At 33.5% G+C, this 22,669-nt stretch overlaps 2 protein-coding genes across 2 annotated transcripts; both read left to right on the plus strand.

The window, feature by feature from the left end:
* Positions 1-7,302: 7,302 nt before the first annotated feature.
* Positions 7,303-12,405, plus strand: LOC114163806 (protein LEO1 homolog). The gene is made up of 12 exons (XM_028048142.1): positions 7,303-7,643; positions 7,736-8,073; positions 8,508-8,652; positions 8,762-8,947; positions 9,394-9,570; positions 10,102-10,233; positions 10,310-10,489; positions 10,567-10,698; positions 10,816-10,920; positions 11,005-11,256; positions 11,813-11,971; positions 12,095-12,405. Exons 1-11 carry the CDS (start codon positions 7,521-7,523, stop codon positions 11,945-11,947), a joined length of 1,905 nt encoding a protein of 634 aa, XP_027903943.1. The 5' UTR covers positions 7,303-7,520; the 3' UTR covers positions 11,948-11,971; positions 12,095-12,405.
* Positions 12,406-17,107: 4,702 nt separating this feature from the next.
* Positions 17,108-21,543, plus strand: LOC114163804 (chaperone protein ClpB1). The gene is made up of 8 exons (XM_028048139.1): positions 17,108-17,404; positions 17,564-18,057; positions 18,459-19,122; positions 19,337-19,518; positions 19,614-20,236; positions 20,324-20,603; positions 20,697-20,894; positions 20,983-21,543. Exons 2-8 carry the CDS (start codon positions 17,572-17,574, stop codon positions 21,289-21,291), a joined length of 2,742 nt encoding a protein of 913 aa, XP_027903940.1. The 5' UTR covers positions 17,108-17,404; positions 17,564-17,571; the 3' UTR covers positions 21,292-21,543.
* Positions 21,544-22,669: the final 1,126 nt, after the last annotated feature.

Here is a 22,669-nt window from a genome sequence, read left to right on the forward strand (position 1 = left end):
TTTTATTGCTTATGAGGTAGTAGTCAATGGTCCCTACAATGTCTCAAAAGTTAGATGTTATGTCTTCTTTTGATCTTATATTGTTTGTAAACTTGTCCTATTTTGATGTGTAAAAGAAATTTGGTTTAACCAAAACATGCATTGATAATTTTAACCTATAAATGTAGGCTATAAAAAATCTAGCAACATTTTAAAGTTGATAACTTTGATCATAATGTAATCCAATAGATTATATAATTGATCAATTGAATTGGTAGTGTAGTGATTCCAAACATTCCCTTTCACATGATTTTCTTAAAATCTTTTTGGTTACCTTTTTGTGAATCCCAATAATGTGCATTATCCTCTCACCTTTTTCCTTCTCGTTTGTCTTTATCATTAAGGTCACTACTCATTGAATGAAAAGACACAAATGCAAAAAATAAGGGGAACTTATTATTGAAAATAATTACACAAAAACCTTTATATAAAAGGCAATAAATAACAAAACAGAAAAAATAATCATAAACAACCAAAACTGATATAAGCCTAAAACAGGAAGCCTAACCCCCACCCCCCACCCCCGACCCAAGATGGGAGAAAAATGTAATAAATTCTCATATTGGAAATGGTAGAGAAAAAAAGTGTGGTATTGGTAAGGATTGTATGAAAACATTAACAATTTGATGATGTCTTGATGTGAGTAAGCTTAATAATGCCTTTGTCAACTTGTTCACAAACATAATGGAATGGTGCGTAAGGTTAGATGCAATGATGATAGATGCCTTGTTGTCACATTATATCGCAATATAAGAATATGAAAATCGATAAGCAAAATTCGTATCCAAGTAATTTAAGTTGTAACAGATGCAAAAGATTCGTACTCAACTTTAGCTAAAGATTTGCTAATTGTTGTTTGCTTTTTTTGTTTTCCATGAAATTAATGAATTGTTGAAAAAAAAAATCAAAACCTAGTAGTGGATTTTCTATTTTCAAGACATGGACCTCAATCAACACCCACATATGCATGTAAAGAATAATTAGAATTTCATTTAAATAACAAACCTTGATCAACAATATGCAACATTCACATGTTTTAAAGCAAGGATTGGAGACAAATTGCTTGTTTTATGAACAATATAACAAATATCAAGTTTGGATATAATTAAATAAAGTAATTTATATGAGACGTCTATAAATACTTGAGTAAGGCAAAGGATCACCTAAATTATAATGGAACTTAACATTGGCCATCATGGAAATGAAAGTTTGCTTACAACCCATCATGCCACAATAAAAAATAGGTTTAATTACTCGGATGATACCTACTTTGGTAAGAGTGTGTCAATTTGATACCCGCAGGAAAAAAAGTGTCAATTGTGTTCCCACTTCTTCAAAAGTGCCTCAAGCAGGTCCTTTTCAGAAAAATATAATTAATGTCGTTAACGGCACACCACGTGCCACTCTCTGATTATTTTAATTTTTTAATTTTTTATAATATTTTTTTGCAAAATTTTGTTGTTGTCACGTGTCAAGTCCCTGTTATGACACGTGGCAATATCAGTGCCACGTGACAAGATAATACCACGTGTGACAAATGTCATTGTACTGATTTCAATTTAGTACCCGTATATACTTGATTGTTTCAATTTAGTCCCCACTTTTGTGCCTTGGTTCAATTTTGTCCCAATATTTTTTAATAATTGTGGAACATTTTTTAAGTCATTTTTTATAAGATTAAAAATAATTAAGTATAAATATTTTTACAACATTAAGTACTGATATTTATATTAAAATTTAGTTGTAAAAAAATGCTATACTAATAGAACAATATAATCATCAACGTTTTTTTTCAAAGTAAAACAATATTGTTTTTGTCCAATTCAAAACCAAATCTATTATTTGTATAAATGTTATACTAATATTTTTTTTATTAAAAATGAATTTTTAGCATATTACGTTATTGTATATTATTAACACATATCTTGTCAATGTATTCTTTGACCACTAAATTTTAATATAAATATAAGTACTTATTTTTGTAAAAATATTTATACTTAATTAGTTTTAATCTTATAAAAAAATGAATTAAAAAATATACTTCAACTATTAAAAAAATTGGGACAAAATTGAACAAAAGACATAAAAGTGGGGACTAAATTGAAACATCGAGATAAATGTAGGTACTAAATTGAAATCAGTACAATGACATTTGCCACACGTGACATTATTCTACCACGTGGCACTGACATTGTCACGTGTCACAATAGGGACTTGACACATGGCAACAAAAACATTTTTGCAAAAAATAAAAATAAAAAAAATAAAAAAACCAGAGAGTGACACGTGACATGCTGTTAACGACGTTAATTAATTTTTTTTCCTGAAAGAAACCTGATTGAGGCACTTTTTCAAAGTGGGGACGCAATTGACACTTTTTTTCCCGTGGGTACCAAATTGACACACTCATACCAAAATGGGTACCATCCAAGTAATTAAACCTAAAAAATAATAGACAAGATATAATGTCTTTGACACATAGATATATCGTACTTCGACCAAGAAGGTTCCAAAAAAAAACTAAGATATCCAATATCTTATAATTTGTCATGATTACTCAACATAGCAGTAACAAAATGAACGATAATTAAACAGGAACCACAAGCACATTGTCATCAACATAAACCAAAACAATTATAAAATTAGAATCAATCTCTTTAGTGGAGAGAGAATATTCATATATGGATTAAGTGAAACCTAAGGAAGTAACAATAAGAAAAAAATTATTAAACCAACTTCGTGAAGCCTATTTAAGACCATATGTGGATTTGTTTAACCTAGATACTAAGGGTTGATTAGTGGTAAAAGAACAATTATGATTATATCCTTGAGGAATGTTAACAAATTTTCTTCACTAAGAATACCATTTAAAAAATATTGTTTGTCAAGTTATGCAAGATTCTACTTTTTAGAAGTAGTAATAGAAGCAAGGAGTTTAAGGGTAGAAATTTTTTTTCTACAAGAGAAAGGGTTTATTAAAAATCAATACCAAATTGTTTAGAAAAACCTCTATCAACAAGTCTCATCAAATCCACCTGCAACATCATTTGCTCCCATGTACCGCGTACATGATCATCACCAAACACAAGTAGATAGGGTGAGCTAATAGAATAAATATATATACATACAACACAACAAAGGAATTCCATCCTTTGATTCAATAATACATGGCCACCACCATGTTAACCGTGTTCTACGTCTTCTAGTGAGTACCTCAAGAGGTCTTGTTGCCATACCTATCGGCCACAACCGATAGAGCACGTGCGGGAACCATGCTATGGATCACACACCGTAACGCCAGGTGGAGTTTCCAATACAAATATAGTTCGTAAAGTCCCAAGACTACCAAACTTGTCAGCTAATTATTGAGGAGGACAATCTATCTGGACCCATCCGTACTAGCCACAACCAGCACCTCACACCAGCAACACTCACTAACCCGAGCCACAACTCAAGAGTTCCTTATGTTCATCCACCATCTCGAGCCACAACTCGAGGGATGTCATTCTGAGCCACAACTCAAGGAATGTCACGTGCTTAACCCCTATCCCGAGCCACAATACTCTATCACCAACAGAATTACCAATCCAAGATTTCCTCAATTCAAATTGTGTTAATAGTCATTATTAGTATCATTTATTCCCAACTCAATCATATGCCTTCTATTAATGATATGAACCCCACTTGCCATAAAATTGAACCACTACTGATATCAACCCAATTCTCCATGATTCAGATTTACCTCAAGATATTAGTCTCTTCTAAGGTCTAACAAGTTTACTTGGATTCATCCTATTTATTATATATATTTGTATGAGCTCTTACTTCCCAAACCACTAGCACATTTGCAATAAATTCCCTATATTATCTGACTAGTCACTCAAAATCACCATTTACACTTCACTGAATATCACTCTATAATCCCTACGCCTATTGCATTATAGAATCCCTCACTTCACAAAATAATGAATTTAATTCTCCCTTCTCAATTGTACAAGTTCTCTCCAAGGCCTATATCTAAGATACTGTCTCCAACCCTGCGCTTATTGAGCACCTAACTTTCCAGGATCACAAAACCATCACAACCCTCGTAAATACGTGAAAATCCAACCTTCTGAGATGGCACCTGGCGGCAAGCCCCGTGCCACCAAGCGGTGCAAGTAGTTCTGGAAATTTTCCCTAGAATTTTAGTAGCTGCAAGGACCCTCTCTCATTTCTCCAATGCTTTTCTCCGCATTCCTTAGTTGTTTCGCACTCAAACATAATAATCGTGATACAATATTCAATTTTAACTATCTCCACCAACAATTCAAGTGCAACTAACAACCCTTACTCTCAATTTATCAAAACCCCCCAAATTTCAACTCTAAAAGACAAAGAAAATTTGCAATGGGGATAGACCTAAAGCCTTCACTTTTACGGAAGACAGGATAATATAGTACGGTAGTAATGGGCAGAATAAGTAAAGTAGGCTGGCTGGCGGGATAGAGGGAAAGGGAAGTTTTTTCAAATAAAGAATAAAATGAAACCTTACCACAATACGACCATCGGGGGATGAAGATATACCATAAAGCACATGAAATTGATCTACTAGACGGACTAAGAGGGAATAGACGGGAAGCAAGCATGGAAGCACTCAAGCTAAAGCAAATGCACCTTACGACTAATATAATTCTATGATTATATTATCACTTAACATGATCGAGCATATTATAAAAAACAATAATAAATTAAATAAGTCCTTTCACACAAGAAAATACTCTCAACCATTTGAGCTAGTACTTTTTCACGTCACACCAATCAATATTAAATGTCATAAAGGCTCCCACTACCTGCATTTATTAGTTAATTATTTATTTAATTAATTAATTTTCACGGGTCTTACAAAAATGTTTTCATAAAAGTGAATGTCTTTGGAAAAAATCTTGTTAGTTTGAATATCAAGCAGTTTATAAGTCTTATAATTAGGCGGTACCTTAAAAACAGAACACCAATAACTCTATGACTGAATTTACATCTTTGTGAAGAAATAGTAGAGGCATAACATAAAGAATAAAAATTATACAACAAAATTAGGAATTTTATCAAACAAAATCTCATAAGGAGATTTATTGCCTAAAATAGGAGTTATAGCGTGATTCATAGTAAAGTTAGTAGTCTTAATATAATCATCCAATATATAAGAAGAACATTTGACTACAACATTAAAGTGCGAGCAATATTAAGAATATAAAGATGTTTATGTTCAACAATACTATTTGGTTAAGGTCTTTCAACACAGGAATATTGATGTATCACAACTTTAAGGGAGAAAAAATATTTAAAAGATAATTCTTTAGCGTTATCCAAACAAGAATCTTCAATTTTAGTGTTAAATTGAGTTTCAACATAAGCAAAAAAATAGGATCAGATGCAATCAATCACTTTTGTTTTAATAAAATAAACCAAAATAAAGTGACATTTGTCATCAACAATTGTGAGAAAATAACAATAATTATTATAAGTGGTGGCATGTAGGACCTCAAATATCAACATGAACAAGGTCAAAAAACTGTGCACCAAATTTAGTATGACTCGAAAAAAAGAATTTATTTTGTTTTAAAAGATGACAAGTGTCACGATGAAAAGAACGATCATGACAGTCAAAAGAATTTTATATACAAAAACAGGAAGACGACCTAATCTTTTGTGCCATATCTCATATGAAAAAAAAATTACATGAAGAAATAAAAGTAGCACGAGAATAACATGGAGTCAAATCCATAACCAAAGGTCGCACAAGAGTTTAGCAATGCCAATCATCTTATGTGTTTGCAAATTTTGTAACAAAAAAAAAATAGGTTCCATAACAAAACGAAAAAGATTAGTAGCAACTAAAGGATACATAATTTAAACAAAAATTAGAAATATATAGAACATTATGAAGTTGAGTTTGATACTACCAATACCTTAAACTTTAACATGCATGGAATTAAGAAGTGACACATAAGAATCCAAAACAATAGTATAAGAATGATAAAAATTTGGAAAATAATAGATACGCGAGGTAACACCAAAATCTAAAATCCAGCGAGAAGAATTTTTTAATTGAAGAGAAATTGTTATTTGTAATTACATTAGAAGCAATAACTTGAGAGGTAGTGTCAGATAAAATTTTTGTAAAAAGAAAATTGATAAATTGTTAACATTGAGTTGGAGTTAAAACAACAAAGGAAGCAGACAAAGAATCAACTTGATTAACAACATTATTGGGATGATTCTTGAAATAATTGGGTGGTTAACCGACAAGCTTGTAGCATTTTTCTTTTGTGTGACCAAGTAAATCACAATGAATACACTTGGTCATTGTTCCTTTACATTTTTAGAATTAGGGTTAGCATTTTGGAATTTTTGATTATCATTAACAGAAAAAACAAGCGAGATAGTAGAAATGAGGGCGATAACCCGAGAGCTCTTCCCATATAGACTTCAGTTTAGTGTAATAAGCACTCATATGATCAAAATCTCGTGAGTAGTAATTGCACAAAAACCCTTATATAAAAGGCTAGATATAAATAACAAACAAAAACATCACAAGCATAAATGGCCTGTAGTGATATAAACCCAAAACACTAAGCACAATATTACGATTGAAAGAGTGTGAAGAATGATAAAAAAAACTCCACATTATAATTATTAGGAGATTGAACATATTTAGAATCTAGAATCGAATAACCAGAAAAACTCTAGTCTTCATTTTCGGGAACATTGGGTCTAAGGTTTTCTTAGTATTGAGAATGGAAAAGTAGATAAATACTTAATCCTAAGGAAAAATGGGAATGTAGATACACAATAAATATACAATCGTGGTTGTAGAAAATTAACTTAGGGGTGTTTTAGTTTTGAGAACTGAAAATACTACCCATTATAGGATCACCTAATGAAACCTAAAAGATTTTTTTTTTTGTATATTTAGCATTAAATAAACATTTATTTCTTTATTTAATGAAATTTCCATTTTAAGAAAAAAAATCTTTAATTTTTTAAGTCATCTAACTTATTGTTCAGAAATTAGGGATTAAGAGTGAGAAGAAGCCTTACAGCATGACACTTAATTTAAAAACGAACAAATTAACTACCAAAAAAAAAAAAAAAACTAACGATATAATGAGTTTTTTAAGAGAATCATGAAATAAAAAATTATTAAAAAACCAATTTACAGTCGTTACCATTTAGGTTGGAATTTATATAGGACTTCCAAAGTACAAGATTATTTCTATCAATTTAGGTTAATTTTTTCCTCCAAGCCACTTGTAGAGGTAGTTTTTTCGATGAGGCCAGCCATTACCAATAAATAAGCATGGAATCGCATCATCGAGACCAGAAACGCGACTGATCCGGTGCGTTTCACGAGCACAGCACAAGAACCAACAAACGCAGGTTCACAGTTGAAGCGGTTCGGTCGAAAACCACTGGTGCTAGGGTTTCTTCTCTCGGAAGCCATGGGAGGTGAGGAGAAGCGCCACCAGATGATGCAGAACCTCTTCGGCGACCAATCCGAGGAGGAGGAAGAGCTCGATGTCGATTCCGAGCACGAATCAAACCCCCAACTCAATTACCCCTCCGTACGCCTCCAATTTCACACGCCTTTTCCTTGCACCGCGTTTAGAACCCTACCCTAACTGTTTTTCCATGTTTTGGCGTTTTGTTTTTTCAGGACGAGGGAGAGGGAATGGGGGAGCAGGAGGGAGAGGGCGAGGTGGAGGGCCAGGGGGAGGTGGAAATCGAGAGCGAGGGAGACGGAGAAGGAGAACACGATCGCGAGAGCGAGGGCGAGAGGGAGCAGAGCTCGCAGGAGGTGGAAGTTGGAGAGAGAGAGGAGAGTGAGGGAAGAGACTCGGATAGTGACGCCAAAGATGACGGTTATAGCCAGCGTGGCGTCACGAGCAAGCGCCGCGACGACGTCGTTGAGAGCGGATCTGAGAGGTCGGAGGAGAATCATTACGATCACCACGACGAGGAGGAGGAAGAAGTCGACGAAGCTAGAAGCCCCAGGTATAATGTTTCACGGGAAAATGTGGCTGAATGGGTTGATGTTTTCCAATCTCATGCATATTGAAACATGTTTCATTGATCAGGGCATAGGATAGACCACAGGGAATTACTGATGATCCAAGACTTTTTGTGCTTAATTATTTAATTATTCAATTTTTGGATTCTAGCGCACCCTAATTTGATCCTCTAACCTAGTACCGGTTGACAAATTCATCCTCTCTGCTAACTACTTCTAACATTTTCTAACCGAAAGGATGAACTTGTTGCACAGCGTATAATTAGAGGACCAAATTTAAACAAAAAGGAAGTTGGAGGACCGATACGAAAAATTAAATTAAGATAGAAGATCAAACGTCAAAGAACTAAGCTTGCCATTTTTTTTTATAATTGCTTCATGACATTGAAACTGATAACTTGTCTTTTTTCAAATGTAGTGTGTCCCCCAGAGATGAAAAAGAAGATGAGACTCGTGACTTGCATTCGGCCCCTGAAATTCGTGATGTATTTGGTGATTTGGATGATGATGAAGATGAGGAAATGGGGTATGCTGTTCAGCAGGACATTGAACAAGATTCAAATGTGAGTAAGGGTGCCAATAGTAGTGATATTGGTGTCAATAATGACATTATTTTATCTGTGAATTGCCTTGATATTAAGAATTGATGATATAATTGATTTCCTGCCCCAGAGGTATCCTGAGGAGGAGGAAGGAAGTTACGGAAAGAACCTGAGACCAGAAGATATAGTTGCTGATGAAGATCATCAGTATGAATCAGAGGAGGAAAACTTTGAGATAAAAACTAAAGAGAAGCCACTTGGGCCCCCTTTAGAATTGGAAGTTCCATTGCGACCTCCTCCAGCTCTTCCAGAAAAGGTTTGCTTCTAATTAATAAGTTTATTTTTTCGAGTGAGAACCCTTTATTTTTATTTATATTTTAATTTTAAAAATTTACTTTTGGTGGCTGCAAAACATGAGTAATGTTCACTCTTGTGTCATTCACATTGTTGTGATAAAGAAGTTGGCATGTGTAGTATTTATGCGTGAGTGACTCCTGAATTTGAAATGTTTAAGGAAGTGCATCTTTTAAGACAGTTTCCTGATAAGTTCCCCATGTCAAAGATGGTGACATTTTGCAAATTAGATGGGAATTGTACAGCTTCAGGTTATATGATAACAAGGTTATGATGAATACATTTTAATACTAATATCTCAGGGTTTTATGTATAGATGCATTGCCTTTTCCAATGATGTGCATTCTGGTAAGATATGTTGAATTTTATTATTCAGCCATTTATATATTAATCTCTCTCTCTTGGCAGATGAACATGATTAAAGTTTCCAATATTATGGGGGTCGATCCAAAACCATTTGATCCTAAAACATATGTGGAAGAGGATACTTTTGTAACTGATGAATCTGGAGCCAGAAAGCGCATACGGCTGGAGAATAATATTGTACGTTGGAGGACTGCTAGAAATCCTGATGGCACAGCATCTGTAAGTAATTGTATACTGTTTCTTATGCATGCCATCAATTGTAACTTCTTAATTGCTTTTACATCATCTGTATTCCTTTCTACTATCATTTACTCTCATATGTTATAAAATATTTGGGATGGATTCAGGATAGAATGGTCAAATGTATTCTTTAAGTTTCTGGAGTCTACAATGTCTTTTGTAGATAAAATCTGCTTTTTGGTTGATAAAATGTGATTTAGTTTTGATGTGCATGGATGGACATGATTTTTTTTAAACTGTAGTAGATTGATAATTTGTTAAGGAAGTTTATGATATTTTAAGGATTTGGGTTATCAAATTTCAAGCTGATCATTAGGGTGAGGAAGTACTTCAATTAAGTCATTAGTACTAAATAGGAATAAAATGCTCCATGTTCTATTATGTTTAACCTTTAACTTTGTAGAACAACCAGGTGGGTTGGTGATATGATGATATGATATGTCATTCATGATCAGGTTGCAATATATAATTGTTTGCAAAAAATGTATCATGGATTTTCTATTACTGTAGTATGAAAGCAATGCCCGCTTTGTGAGATGGTCTGATGGCAGCTTGCAGCTTTTAATTGGGAATGAAGTTCTTGACATATCAGTGCAAGATGCACAGCATGATCAAGCACATCTTTTCCTTAGACACGGAAAGGTGATTTTTGTTATTCCTGTGGATGTCTTGATGAATTACCGTTTGCCCCTAATTGTCTGTGTTTACATGCTTACAGGGAATCCTTCAATCACAAGGAAGGTTATTGAGGAAAATGAGGTTTATGCCATCTTCCTTGTCTTCAAATTCTCATCGGCTGTTGACTGCCCTTGTTGACTCAAGGCACAAGAAGGTTTACAAGGTTAAAAACTGCATTACTGACATTGATCCTGAGAGGGAAAAAGAGGAAAAAGAGAAGGTATAGTTAATAATTCAATAGTTACATGCTTAGTGTCTCTTGGGTACCATCATCTAATTTCTCTATATCTTTTACAGGCTGAAAGTCAAAATATCCGGGCTAATGTGCTTCTTAACCGAAAACGTGAGAAGGTGAGCCGGAAGTATACTCCAGCTGTGGATAGGAGGCGCCAACTTTCTCCTGGGTTTTTAGAGGATGCATTGGATGAGGTATAAAACTCTGTTTTTATTTTGGTCACGTATCTCCTGCAATTTTCTGTAAGCAAGCATATCTGCGTACATAAAACTATGACGGTTCCATTATTTACCCATCCTTCTTTCCTTCAGGAGGATGAACCAGAATACTACGATTCTCGTCGTTCCCAGCGCCGCTTTGAGGATGATTTGGAAGCAGAAGCCCGAGCAGAGAAACGAATTATGAATGCTAAAAAGGTATCATTTCTCAGTCTCCAGAAATTTGTTTGGATTGATTGTTTTGACATTTGTCATTGATGAGGGTTATTTTCTGGAATTTAGTCACAGGGACCTAGAGATATCCCTCGCAAGTCTTCTTTCCCACCTGCTAAGTCCTCTCGAAATCCAATGGGTTACCAGGATGATGAGAGAGAGGAGTCTGAGTATGAAACCGATGAAGAGGAAGATGAGAGGCCTCCTCCACGCAAGAGGGATGAGGATACTGAGCCAGAGTATGAGGACGATGAAGACGAGGAAGATCACTATGAAGAGGCAGAACAAGTTAATGAAGCATCAGATGAGGAGGAAGAGGAGGTACTCTGCATATTTTATTTAAAATAATACATATTTAAATTTTTGGTTGTTAGTCCATAGATATTTAGTTTCAGATTGCCTGCTTAACAGTCCCTCCTTATCTGTTGATAAGAAGGTATACTACATGTGATTAGTTCATGCAGTTTCATTGTTTTTAAACCTTCCTCATTTATAATGTTTCCATTCAATGCACTGGTTGTTCTTTGAAGATACTTAAATTTTTGTTTATAAGACTGCTGTACGTGTGTCCTCTGTGTGCTTTTAGATCTTGTGGGTAGTGTGAAAGTTCATAAGATGATGAAGCATTGTTTGTCAGATATTTTGTCCTCATGGACTTCTCTCTTATTGTCAGTTGTCACAACTGTGGATGAAATCCCACGACATTTTCAAAACACCCATCATGTTTCAATATGTTGATTATCCTTATTCCCCTATTTTTTGTTTTCCTTTAGTGTTCCCTAATTGTTGTACTTTTATGACTCATAAATTTAGGTGGAAATAAGGATATTCGATTGCTGTGCCGTGGTTTTAAAACTAGTTGGATATTTTCTTGCAGGAACCAAAGCAAAAGAGTAAGGAGTTTAGAGGCAGTGCCAAGAGGAAGGGATTTGAATCAGATGAGGACTCTCCTCCAAGGAAAACAACCACCCATCGACGGATGGCAGTTGTGTACGATAGTGATGAGGAATGAACTTCCTTATGCCAGATTTTCACGGTGAGTATTCTTAGTCTCTAGACTTTGATTAAAATACAGTGTAAGAGTTTTAACTATGGGGTCATGCATGTAAGATTGTTGCATTTGTAATAATTATTTTAATTTCACAAATGAATCTTGCAGTGCCCTTCCAGCGAAGGGTGTGCGTAAGACTGCAGCTTTCGGATGCATCAGAGGCTGAGATGACTCAATTTTTTTTCCATATATAGCTACAAATTTAATATTTCATCCTTGTATACATAAAGCAGAGCCTGATATATTGATTAGTACTTAGTCTCAGTCTCTCAGGTCACAATATATATGTTGATTCTCTTGATAATAGTTTTAAAAAATATCAGTGTAAATAAGTTTGTTCTCTGTATTTTCCGTCCGCAGACCTTTCGCCCTAGGGCAGGTAATGGAAACGGGATGCCCCTTCCCTTTTACTTTCTCAATTGAACGGTGTCATTATTTTGCGACTTTATATTTTATTTTGATAGAAAATGCATGAAAGAACATACACACTCATTGGTGATGATCGAGGTTTAGTAACTATTATGTCACGATTTTAATGTCTAAGCCCTCATAAATATGTGGTAATTTGATTTTGGAATTTAAAATGTTTAATTATAGTGTATTTTTTATTTCAAAAGTAAATGGTTTTGGTTTTGGATGTTTAATGACACTTTTGTTATGCTGATGTAAGTGTTTTCGTCGCGCACATCTTCGATTTTATAAGGTGGACTGATTTAGTTATGTAAGCGGATTGTCCCACGAACACAATTGATTAGGTTGGAATGTAATTTTAAAATCTTCTGGTATCTCTTCCTATACCTCATCATTTCAAAATCCAATGAAATTTTAAGCCTTCTGAAAGAACGACAACCCAAACCGCCACTAGGGCTATCAAGGAATAAGTGATTTCATTTGCATGAGATTGAATCCCGTCTCTGTATGATTCGTAAATTTCATTACTTTTAAGAAAATTTAAGTACACTAAATTTCAAATGTTTCTTTTTATTTTTATTGAATTTTAATTTTGTAGACTTTATGAAGTATTTCGATTATAATCAAATATAGTATTTATTTTAATATTAAATATATTTAATAATTAAAAAAGGTTTATTTTGTAATTATTTAAATAATCTTGGATGACCTTTTTTTTTATCAAAGATTGCATGAATTTTCTAGCCGATATTGATAAGGATTTTTTTTTTCTAGCCGATATTGGCAAGTTTTAATTTATTAAAATTAACTAAAGTTATTTTTAGCTGATATGTTATAATTATTTGTGTTTATCAAATTTCTCCTATTTACTTGGTTAAAACAATCAAAGTTAAGGTTGGTTGAAAATATTTTCATTTACGGTAGAAAAGAAATCTCTAACCATATTTGGACCACAAAAATATTTGGTGTTGTTTGTTAAAATAGATGTTAAATAGGTTTTATTAGAAAGTTGTTTTGTGTTGTACTAGGATTCTAGATTTTAGATAGTGAGTTGTTTTTTACTCTTCTCTCTCCTCATTGAATTTATTAACAATAACTTTAATTTAAATATGAGAACGTAAGAGAGAACATTGAAGCTTTAAGTAATAATATCTCGTTCTTTTATTTATCTCATGATATTAAAGTTGGTCAATTTTGCTTTATTTTATTTTAGTATTATCTTGTCCATTATCCTTTTGACTACTATTTATTTTTATTCACTATTATCATTTTCTTCGAGGATTTATGATTTATGATTTAAGTAGTATTGTTTTATAAATTATAAATATCAAGGATTCAACATAAGAAATGATAAAATATTGTCACAATAAAAGTATTATTGAATAGATTAAATACTTCATCGATAAGTATTAGTAAAAGTATTAAATACATCTATGTGTTGAACAGTGATGAAACTTGGACAAAATATTTAGAGGTGACAAATTAGATTTTTTTTATATAAATTTTTTTTAGTTAAAAAAAAATTTTAATTTTCTCTCTTCACTTCTTCTTTTCATTTTCTCTACTTAAAATAAGCACACATAATAGTAAAATAAAAAAAATACTATTATTCATTATATCATGATATCAAACCACAAATACTATTTTAGACAAGTCATTCGTATTTCATCAATTTGATTTGGTCGATGTTTTCAAATTTGAGGACACTTTTTTCGGATCGCGTTTTAATGAATTCTTGATTCTCACGAAATTTCTCAAGTTTAGTTAAAAGAACTACATTTTTTTCATCTTTATCACAAACATTCCTCTTTAAAGAAAAATAATTCTTTTACTCTTTATCATAATCTTTCTAATATAAATTGATCACTTCTTACGTATTTAGAAAATGATAAAATCTATAAAATCTATCCTCACAAATCACAATTATCACATTGCAAAGCATAATAAAATTCATAACACTTTAATTAAATAAGAAACACTGCATAAATTCAAAACTTTAAAAAAATTTACTATAGGCAGCAGAAAACATAAAATTCCTAAATTTCATAATTAATGGTTATACTAATTTAATTTGAGAACAATTATAACTAGGGTTCATACCAATTTTATAAAAAAAAACCCTAAAATCATAATTAGGGTTTATACTAATTTGGGAGAAACATACTAAGAAGAATTATAATAAAATATTAACCTTGATATGTGAAAAATCATTCGAGAATATATATTTCAATCTCAATTTATGTGTTCTCCAACCTCTCTTCCTCAATCTATCTCCTCATAAACTTTCATACACTTTCATGATTACTTACATGGTAAAAAAATCTTATAGTCATAAAAAAAACCCTAATCTCTTTTATAAATCAATGGCTCGATTAAATTTTTTATTTTATCTATTTTATCTTTATTTTTTTATTATATTTTTTCATAATATAAATAATATAAATAATATAATAATATATAAATATAATTTTGTTAAATATATAAATATATAAACAAATAAATTCTACAAATTTTAGAGGAATATGACTTTCTTTGTCATAACAATGTTCCGTCCCTAATGTTGAACACATATAAGTGATTCAAATTAAAATATTGGTACCTTTATTACATTTATTACACAAATACTGACATATTTAAATAATCTCATTCATTGCAGAAGTTAAATTGCAATTCTTTTTAATTAATTCATATGTTGATAATTCACAATTCAAAATATCCATACGAGTAAACTTATAAACTTTATCTAATAAGTTAACCATCAATTTCTATCAAACATAATAACCCATTTAACTTTGAATCATATAATTATTTATATCCACAAACAATCTTTTATGTCAAACTATTATTCCTTTTAGACTGACGCATTAAGAACTTGAAATTTATACTTTGAATTACACAAATTAAAATGTAACTTTTTTACTTTCAATTTGGTCAATTCAAAAGTAAAACTTTGACTTCAAGAACTAAGTTACGAATTGAACAGTTCCAGATGAATAATTTGGCCTTCTAACAAACTTAAACTACAATTTTCTATTATTGCTCCATTAAAAAATTATGAAATTACACATGGAAATTGTTTCGGGTGTAGGGACCAAACACCTACAATTAACACTTAAATTACCTTTTTTCTCCTCTTGTCTGACGTCCTCCTTAGTGAGCTTATACAGTTCTTTCTCTTGCCGCTCGGTCGTCCAGTCAAGCTCTTCTCGGATTTGCCCACAGTTAACATCTAGGTCCTGCATTTCCCTCCGTAGCTCGGCTCTCCTCCCGTTCGGCTGGTCGGGCGATTGGGGTACCTGTCTAAAAGGCTCCGATGTTTAAGTCAATTTAAGACCGATCGGTAGGTAGCAGTAAATGCTGTAATAAAATGTGAGTTGAAGGTGCTTACCAGCTTACCTTGGGCTTCTATTTATAGTTTTTGGTTTGGGTATGTGATTAGGGTTTCTTAATCATGGCCCAATTGCGTTTTAAACCTGATTATTGATCTAGGTTTTGGTGTGGCCGCTCGACCGATGGGTCGTGCGTCCTATCGGTTGTCTTCATAAATGAGGATCCGTCTGACCGATGGTCCTTGGTCCACTTGATCGATCGTCCGGCGGTTAGCCTGACCGATGGTAGGCCATATTGTACAGAAATAATTCGAAAACTAGATTTATTGATGTTCAAATAAATTAATAAAATCATTATTATAAAATTCAATAATGTACATATCCCTAAAATATTTTGAAATATCTCAAAGATATTTATAACTAACATCTTATCTTATTTTATGATATAATAACTTATTATCGTATTATGTTATATCTTTAAGATATTATAATTTCGAAGATGTTATGATATAATAATTGTTTATATAATATTTTCAAGATATAACACTTAATTATCTTCGAGTAACAAAATCAGTTTAATGTATTTATTTACTTATAATTTAAAAAACCTATAAATACATGTTATGGCAATATAAGATCTAATATTTACTCTTATATATTTACTTATCCTTTCTTATTTATTTCAGTGTTAGAGAGTATTTGCAAGTAGATATGTGGATCTTTTGAAATAAAAGCAGATATTCTAAAATGTTGATGCTTATATTAGATTACAAAATACATGTTTTAAATTACATAATCTGCAATATATTATGAATTGTATAATTTTTAATATATTTTTGTACTTTTGAAAATTTTAATTTGAAAATATATTTTATATTGTCTAATCTATAATAGACGTGTAGATTATTTAATTAAGTAATATATTTTGAATTATATAATTTAAAATATTTTAAAATTTTTTTGAATTGTATCATTTAAAAAATAATTTTTTATTTGTTTAATCTAAAATAAATTTCTGATTTATATAATTTATAATATATTTATTGATTTTTGAGTTGTCTACATTATGCAATTAAACATATTTTCAAAACGAGACAAGTAGGAAGTGGAAAAAGAAATATTCTTTATGAATCTCATTTTGCTATCATTTATTTAAATAAATGCTTGAAAATCTACTCATATTCTAATTTATCATAAATAATTTTCTTGAAACTATCCTTTAGAAAAATAATAAAGAAAAGAACGGTCTAGCTCATTCCTTACCAAACTCAAACGTGGATAATTAATTAAAAAATAAAGAGTGTAAAAAAAAATAAAAATAGTAGGTGATATTTTCTCCGTAACCGCTTAGTTCTTTCAATTAATCTCTTCCTAACAGTAAAACAAAAAATGGAAGTCTCTGGGAGCTTCTTCTCCTTCCTCAAAGAAACTCTCAAACTTTCAAGAAACATCTTTTCCCACTTCATATACTGGCTATGCTTCCATTCTCTCTCACTTCACACATCGATCACCGAAAAAACTCGATACTCCAAAACTCAAACTGATTCAAATTTTCTGTTAGTGTTTCGTCTCTTCATTCCAACAAATCATACCGATACAAATTCTGTTTGTTCGTTCCTTCAACTTTTTTCTCTCAATTTTCACGAATCAAACCTATCTTCTCACGAGCGATAAGAAGGTATGTAGTAGTAATCTTCCATATTTTTATTCCATTAAATAATTTATAAATAAATTATCATCATCATTATTTATTTATTATTGTTAATTGATAAATGTTAACTTTTAATTGTTAGTTGTTAATGATAATCTAATATGAATCATGGTTGTAACGGTGCAGGCGAAGTGATGAATCCCGAGAAATTTACGCACAAGACTAATGAGGCTCTCGTGAGTGCTCACGAGACAGCGGTGAGCAGTGGCCACGCGCAGTTCACTCCTCTCCATCTCGCGTCCTCTCTACTCTCTGACAAGGGTGGAATCTTCTCCCAAGCGCTGTCCAATGCTGCGGGAGAGGAATCGGCACGCGCGGCTGAGAGAGTGTTTAGCCAAGCGCTGAAGAAGCTGCCCTCGCAATCTCCTCCTCCGGACGAGGTTCCGGCTAGCACGAGCCTCATCAAAGCCATCCGCAGAGCGCAGTCGCTCCAGAAGACGCGTGGCGACACGCACCTGGCTGTCGACCAGCTCATTCTCGGTCTTCTGGAAGATTCTCAGATCGCGGAGTTGCTCAGGGAAGCCGGGGTGGCGGCATCCAAGGTGAAAACGGAAGTCGAGAAGCTTCGCGGCAAGGAAGGGAGGAAAGTGGAAAGCGCTACCGGTGACACAAACTTTCAGGTACTTTATTTAGCTTAAATAAGTTTTTTAAGGACAAATTCCACTCACATCGTCTTTATGCTGAATAATAACGTTAAATGCTAAATGTGAAATGACATTTTGACCAAACTAGATTTAATAAATGAGATTTTGGGTTTAAGTTTTCCGAATGAAAAAACGCAATTGTGATGATAATTTCGTATATTTTATACCATTTGAGTTTAACTATGTTAATTCGATAATTTCATATCGATAGGATAATAATTTTTTAAAGGAAATAATTTATTTAGTTAGCCTTGTGAAATTTGAGTTGTACTAGTTTGATGTCACATTTGTTGTACTAAAACGAGTGAACATGATTAGCATTTAACAAGTTCAAATAGCTCATATAACTCACCTCGTATATATATCTCTGTTTTCAGGCTTTGACTACCTATGGAAGGGACCTTGTGGAACAAGCAGGGAAGCTCGACCCGGTCATTGGAAGGGATGAGGAAATACGAAGGGTTGTGAGGATTTTATCTAGAAGGACGAAAAATAACCCGGTTTTGATTGGCGAACCGGGTGTGGGAAAAACTGCTGTGGTTGAAGGGTTGGCTCAGAGGATCGTTAAAGGGGATGTTCCTAGTAATCTTGCTGATGTTAGGCTCATTGCATTGGACATGGGTGCGTTGGTTGCTGGCGCGAAGTACAGAGGGGAGTTTGAGGAGCGGTTGAAGGCAGTTTTGAAGGAGGTGGAAGAGGCTGAGGGGAAAGTTATTCTGTTCATTGATGAGATTCATTTGGTTCTTGGTGCTGGAAAAGCTGAGGGTTCCATGGATGCTGCTAATTTGTTTAAGCCTATGCTTGCGCGGGGTCAGTTGAGGTGCATTGGCGCCACCACGCTTGAGGAGTATAGAAAGTATGTGGAGAAGGATGCAGCCTTTGAAAGAAGGTTTCAGCAGGTGTATGTGGCGGAACCGAGTGTTGTTGATACTGTAAGTATACTTCGTGGTTTGAAAGAAAGATACGAAGGTCATCATGGTGTAAGGATTCTTGATCGTGCTTTGGTTGTTGCGGCCCAATTGTCTAGTCGCTACATTACTGGTATGTGCTGCTCTGTTTTAGTGTATTCTTTAATTGGTAATTTAGTATGTTAGTTTTGATTGGACTTGTAAGTTTTAATTCCCGCGAAAAGTTTAGTCTTTCCATAGTTTTGGTTCTTATTGCTAAAATCAAAGAAAGCGCTTGGCTTTATAAGACTGCTACAGATGTTTTATGTTTAAATAAGGTATTTAAATGAATAGTTTCGGTTGTGTAGGTCGTCATCTTCCAGACAAGGCAATTGATTTAGTTGATGAGGCTTGCGCGAATGTGAGAGTCCAACTTGATAGCCAGCCAGAGGAAATTGATAACCTTGAAAGGAAGAGAATGCAGTTAGAAGTGGAACTTCATGCTCTGGAGAAAGAGAAAGACAAAGCCAGCAAAGCTCGTTTAGTAGATGTAAGTGTTGATTATCTTACTATGCTAATTGGTTGTCCTTGTATTTTTGGGTTATGTTTGTGTTACAATTGTTGTAATCATACTTTTATGTTCAGGTGCGGAAAGAGCTTGACGACCTGAGAGACAAGCTGCAACCTTTGATGATGAAGTACAGAAAGGAGAAGGAGAGGATTGATGAGATTCGAAGACTAAAGCAAAAAAGAGAAGAGCTGAACTTTGCTCTTCTAGAGGCTGAGAGGCGATATGATCTTGCCAGAGCTGCTGATTTGCGGTATGGCGCGATTCAGGAGGTGGAATCTGCAATTCAAGAGCTTGAAGGGAACACTGAGGGGAATGTAATGTTGACAGAAACTGTTGGACCTGAACACATTGCTGAGGTTGTTAGTCGCTGGACTGGCATACCAGTGACAAGACTTGGGCAAAACGATAAGGAAAGGTTGATTGGTCTTGCTGACAGATTGCACCAAAGAGTTGTAGGGCAAGACCAAGCAGTTAATTCTGTAGCAGAGGCTGTGCTGAGATCAAGAGCCGGGCTTGGGAGACCTCAACAACCAACGGGCTCCTTCCTGTTCTTGGGTCCAACTGGTGTCGGCAAGACGGAGCTTGCAAAGGCCCTCGCTGAGCAACTTTTTGATGATGAAAATCAGTTGGTGAGAATTGACATGTCTGAGTACATGGAGCAACATTCTGTTTCACGCTTGATTGGTGCACCACCTGGGTAAGTGGCTTGACTTTTTCACTTTTCAGCTTACTGTGATTTTTGGGTATGAAGTACGGATGATTTACCCACATTTCAAACTCTCAGGTATGTTGGACACGAAGAAGGTGGTCAGCTAACTGAAGCAGTAAGGCGAAGACCTTACAGTGTGGTACTGTTTGATGAAGTAGAAAAGGCACACATATCTGTGTTTAACACTCTCCTTCAAGTCTTGGATGATGGAAGGTTAACTGATGGCCAAGGCCGCACTGTGGACTTTAGAAACACAGTCATTATCATGACCTCTAACCTTGGGGCAGAGCACCTCCTTACTGGACTTTCAGGAAAATCTTCAATGCAAACGGCTCGTGAAAAAGTAATGCAGGAGGTATATTTCTAGGCTCCACCCTTTATTACGAATGACTGAATATTTTGTGTTTTCTTTGTTGTGACTTGTGAGTTCTGAATATGTTTTCAACAGGTAAGAAGACATTTTAGGCCAGAACTGTTGAACCGGCTTGATGAAATTGTGGTATTTGATCCTCTTTCCCATGAGCAACTAAGGAAGGTTGCAAGGTTACAAATGAAGGACGTTGCTTCTCGTCTTGCTGAGAGGGGAATTGCAATGGCAGTGACTGATGCAGCTCTTGACTATATCCTCAGTGAGAGCTATGATCCGGTTGGTATCATTATCATGATGTTGTAAACATTGTTTACTGCACAACACAAGATGTGAGTACTTAATAAGGTTTGTTTCTATGTTTCAGGTTTATGGTGCGAGACCAATCAGGAGGTGGCTTGAGAGAAAGGTTGTGACGGAGCTCTCTAGAATGCTTGTGAAGGAAGAAATTGATGAGAACTCAACGGTTTACATTGATGCTGGTCCTGCGGGTGGCGAGCTAAATTACCGGGTGGAAAAGAATGGAGGGTTGGTTAATGCTGTAACTGGTCAGAAGTCTGATATTCTGATTCAGATGCCTAATGGAGCAGTATCAAGATCTGATGCTGCTCAGGCAGTAAAGAAGTTAAAGATTGAGCAAATGGATGAGGATGAAGATGGTGAAATGGAGATGTGAGAGCACACGAGAGCTTCAAGTTGATGCTTTTGGTTCTTTTCAACAACTTGTCATACTTTTGCATCTTCTGAAAGTTTTTCTGGAGAACATCCTCTTGTAAATGCTGTATTTTGTTTTCGTAAGTTGATGTTTTTTTCCTTTTGAGCAACTAAATGTTGTACTTCTGCATGGGGTTGTCTAAGGATGAATACTCCTAATGTGAGTTTTGCTTTTGGAAATAAGCTAATTATAAACTGAATGTTATTTTTCTAATCCTGATTTCTCAGCAACTTTTTATACCTATTTTTCTGGAAAAGCTCTTCTTTACGTGACTGTCAGAGAAGGAGAGACCTGATGTATATGTTCAGAGAAACTAGAGAAATTTATATACCAAATAGAGAACTATAAAATTATTTTTACTCTCAGAAGAAAATACTATTTGACCTTTTATGAATTTAAGACGTGCGGTGAAATTCTAGAAAACACAAAAATAAATAATTATTAATTAACTATTTTGATTTCAATGCGCATTGTCACACTACATAATTCTAAAAAAATCTAAGAACAATTTGACTTCACACACAACAAATTAACACATCAAACTAAACCCTAGTCTTACTAATTCAAATTCAAAATCATCCTCGTTACATAATTCTAAAAAATCTAAGAACAATTTGGTTTCATACAGAACAAATTAACACATCAAACTAAACTCTAATCATCCTTATTCAAATTCAAAATTCGCAACGTTAAACTTCAATCATAGATATTATGATGTATAATTCTCATAATTTTACAAAAGGGTTCTCATATTTAAAGAAGTTACAAATTTAAAATAGTTATTGTTATCTGATAAAAAATGTTAATTTGTAAATGATTATATTTTCTATTTTTAATGTACATAAAAACATAAACCGACTCCAAAATGATTAAAGTGATCTGGTACTTGAAAGTTGACTCTATCTATCAGCAAGTGGGTTTCAATTACCATTTAATACATAAACCATTGAGGTAGGTAAGTGAAAAAGAGAATAAAAAAAAGTAAATTGTGGGAAGAAAAATATTTATGAACATTAAAACAATGTATAATGTATTAACATTTAATATATATTTAAATATATATTTAAAGTTAATGAGAATCATAGATTTATAAATTATAGTATATCATAACATAAAAAGGAAAAATAAACATAATAAAATTAAGATGTTTGTCTACTGTAAAAGTAGGGATTGAAGTTATCAGAGAAATAGGGGATGGCATTTTTACAGACTAAAAAAACACATTTATTTCAACTTAACTTAACAACATACTTTTTATTTATTTAAAAATACTTATTATAATATATAAGTAAATTACCAATTACGGATAGTTTTTTTAAAGAAGTATAAAGTATTATTT

The sequence above is a fragment of the Vigna unguiculata genome, chromosome 9, assembly GCF_004118075.2.
Source record: "Vigna unguiculata cultivar IT97K-499-35 chromosome 9, ASM411807v1, whole genome shotgun sequence".
In the NCBI taxonomy this organism is placed as follows: Eukaryota; Viridiplantae; Streptophyta; class Magnoliopsida; order Fabales; family Fabaceae; genus Vigna; species Vigna unguiculata.